We start from the raw sequence: 1,691 nt of genomic DNA, 5'->3' as shown, positions 1-1,691 counted from the left end.
GCTTTCCACAGCTATTGATATGGTTGCAGCTCTGCTGCAGCTGTGTCCACAGGAGGTGGAAGGGGCAGGATTGGGCCTATTCCCATGTGGACAGAGTAGCAGGGTGCCTATCCCTCCCTCCAAACCATGCCCTCACTTACAATGGTCTGTGTATACTCCAGCAGCTTTGGCTCATCATAGGGCCTGTTTGCTTTCTTTAGCAAGTCTGACAGGAAGCCCTGAAACAGGAAAGGACCTTGTGAGGGACAACACATTTAAAGCCCAGTGTTACAAATTCAGTGGCACTTTCTAGGGAAAAAGGTGCCCCCATTGTCTTCCACTAAAAGCAAAGGGGCAGTGTCATGTAAACCCTGATAGCCAACCAGAGAATGGCACTGATGGGTCCCAAAGGAGATTCCATTCCATGTCTTTCCAGCCAAAGGAGGCAGCCAGAGTGCAAGAGCTGGTCTGGAAATGTCACAGCTGGGATATCCAGAGGGCAAAGTGGCAGTGGCATCACTGGGTCAGTAGCTGGTATCGTGGTACTCCCACTACTGTGCCAGTCTTATGGCACTGTAATGCTCAGAATGGATTTCTCTAGGACTAAAATTGGGCAAGGAGAAGTTATCTTGGGATACTCATTCCTCAGATAATCAAAGGAAAGCAGCATCTGCTCCCCAGTGTCTCTAGGGGCCATATTCAGCTTTGGTACCCATCAAACAATGGGACTGTACCCAGTTCCATCAGGGTTGAATCTACCTTTAGGTTTGTGCATGCAGGTCGCAATGAGCTCGTGTGTCTAAGAAAGCCACCCAGGAGGTCGCACATTTCTCACTCTGCATTACCACCTGAAGCAGGAGTGGGCAAAATACGGCCCGTGGGAAAGATCTGGTCTGCCAACTGATTGGATCCGGCCCGCAGGCAGGTACCCACCAATTAATTTTATCCAGCCCTGCCAGCAGCTGCCCCTCCTGTGCTCTACATGGGGTTGAGTTCTGCCCGCTCCCACCTAGGGCAGTTCCCCTGCTGGAGGGCGCCAGCCCCAGCCAGTGGGCGTATCTTCCTGGCAAGGCTGCTGCTGCCACTGCCTAGGGAACTGTTGGGCTCCCCTGGCTTCCAGTGACTCCTCCTCCTGTCCCTGCTGCAGTGCTCTGGGCAGGGAGGGGAAGCTTGCAGCATTGACGGGAGTGGGGTGGGCTCTGCCTTTGGTCCTGCTCATACATGGCTGGGTGGTTGAGCCTGTGGATGGAGGTGGGGCATGAAGATGCTTGGCTGCTCACAAAGTCCTGTTGGGCAGATACAGGACAGGCAGGTGGGGTGGGAGCAGCAGTAGCAGCCAGTGTGCACTTGGTACAGCCCCCCAGGCAGGCAGGCACATAGGATGGAAGCAGCAGCAGGAGCAGAAGCCAGCACAGGCTTGGTTGTAGCCCCATGAGGCAGGTGTAAGACAGAGACCAAGAGAACCAGTGGTGCCAGGCTTGGCTCCCTGTGCCCCACTCCCCTCTTGCAGGGGCTTCTCTTGCTGCCTGTTGGCAGTAGCTGCTTTCCCACCCTTTTCAGTGTTCTGGAGCCAGGCAGGGAGTGCTGTTTCCCTCCTCCACCTCCCCCTGCCTGCAGAGGGGTTGGGCTCAGCCATATCACAAAGAACAGGCGGTGGGGATGGGGGGGAAGCAGGTGTGGGGGGGAGAAACTCCCACATGTTCACACCCAAC

At 55.4% G+C, this 1,691-nt stretch overlaps 1 protein-coding gene across 1 annotated transcript in view; it reads right to left on the bottom strand.

The window, feature by feature from the left end:
• CALB2 (calbindin 2) overlaps positions 1-1,691 on the bottom strand; it is a 54,942-nt gene that overhangs the window by 6,082 nt on the left and 47,169 nt on the right. The window contains exon 6 of the mRNA XM_014518318.2: positions 141-218. Within this exon, the coding sequence (XP_014373804.1) occupies positions 141-218 (78 nt within the window). The remainder of the gene's footprint in view (positions 1-140; positions 219-1,691) is intronic.

This window comes from Alligator sinensis, unplaced genomic scaffold (assembly GCF_000455745.1).
Source record: "Alligator sinensis unplaced genomic scaffold, ASM45574v1 scaffold203_1, whole genome shotgun sequence".
NCBI lineage: Eukaryota > Metazoa > Chordata > Crocodylia > Alligatoridae > Alligator > Alligator sinensis.
Note: the sequence above shows the minus strand (reverse complement) of the source record. Positions and strands in the feature narration are given on the sequence as shown.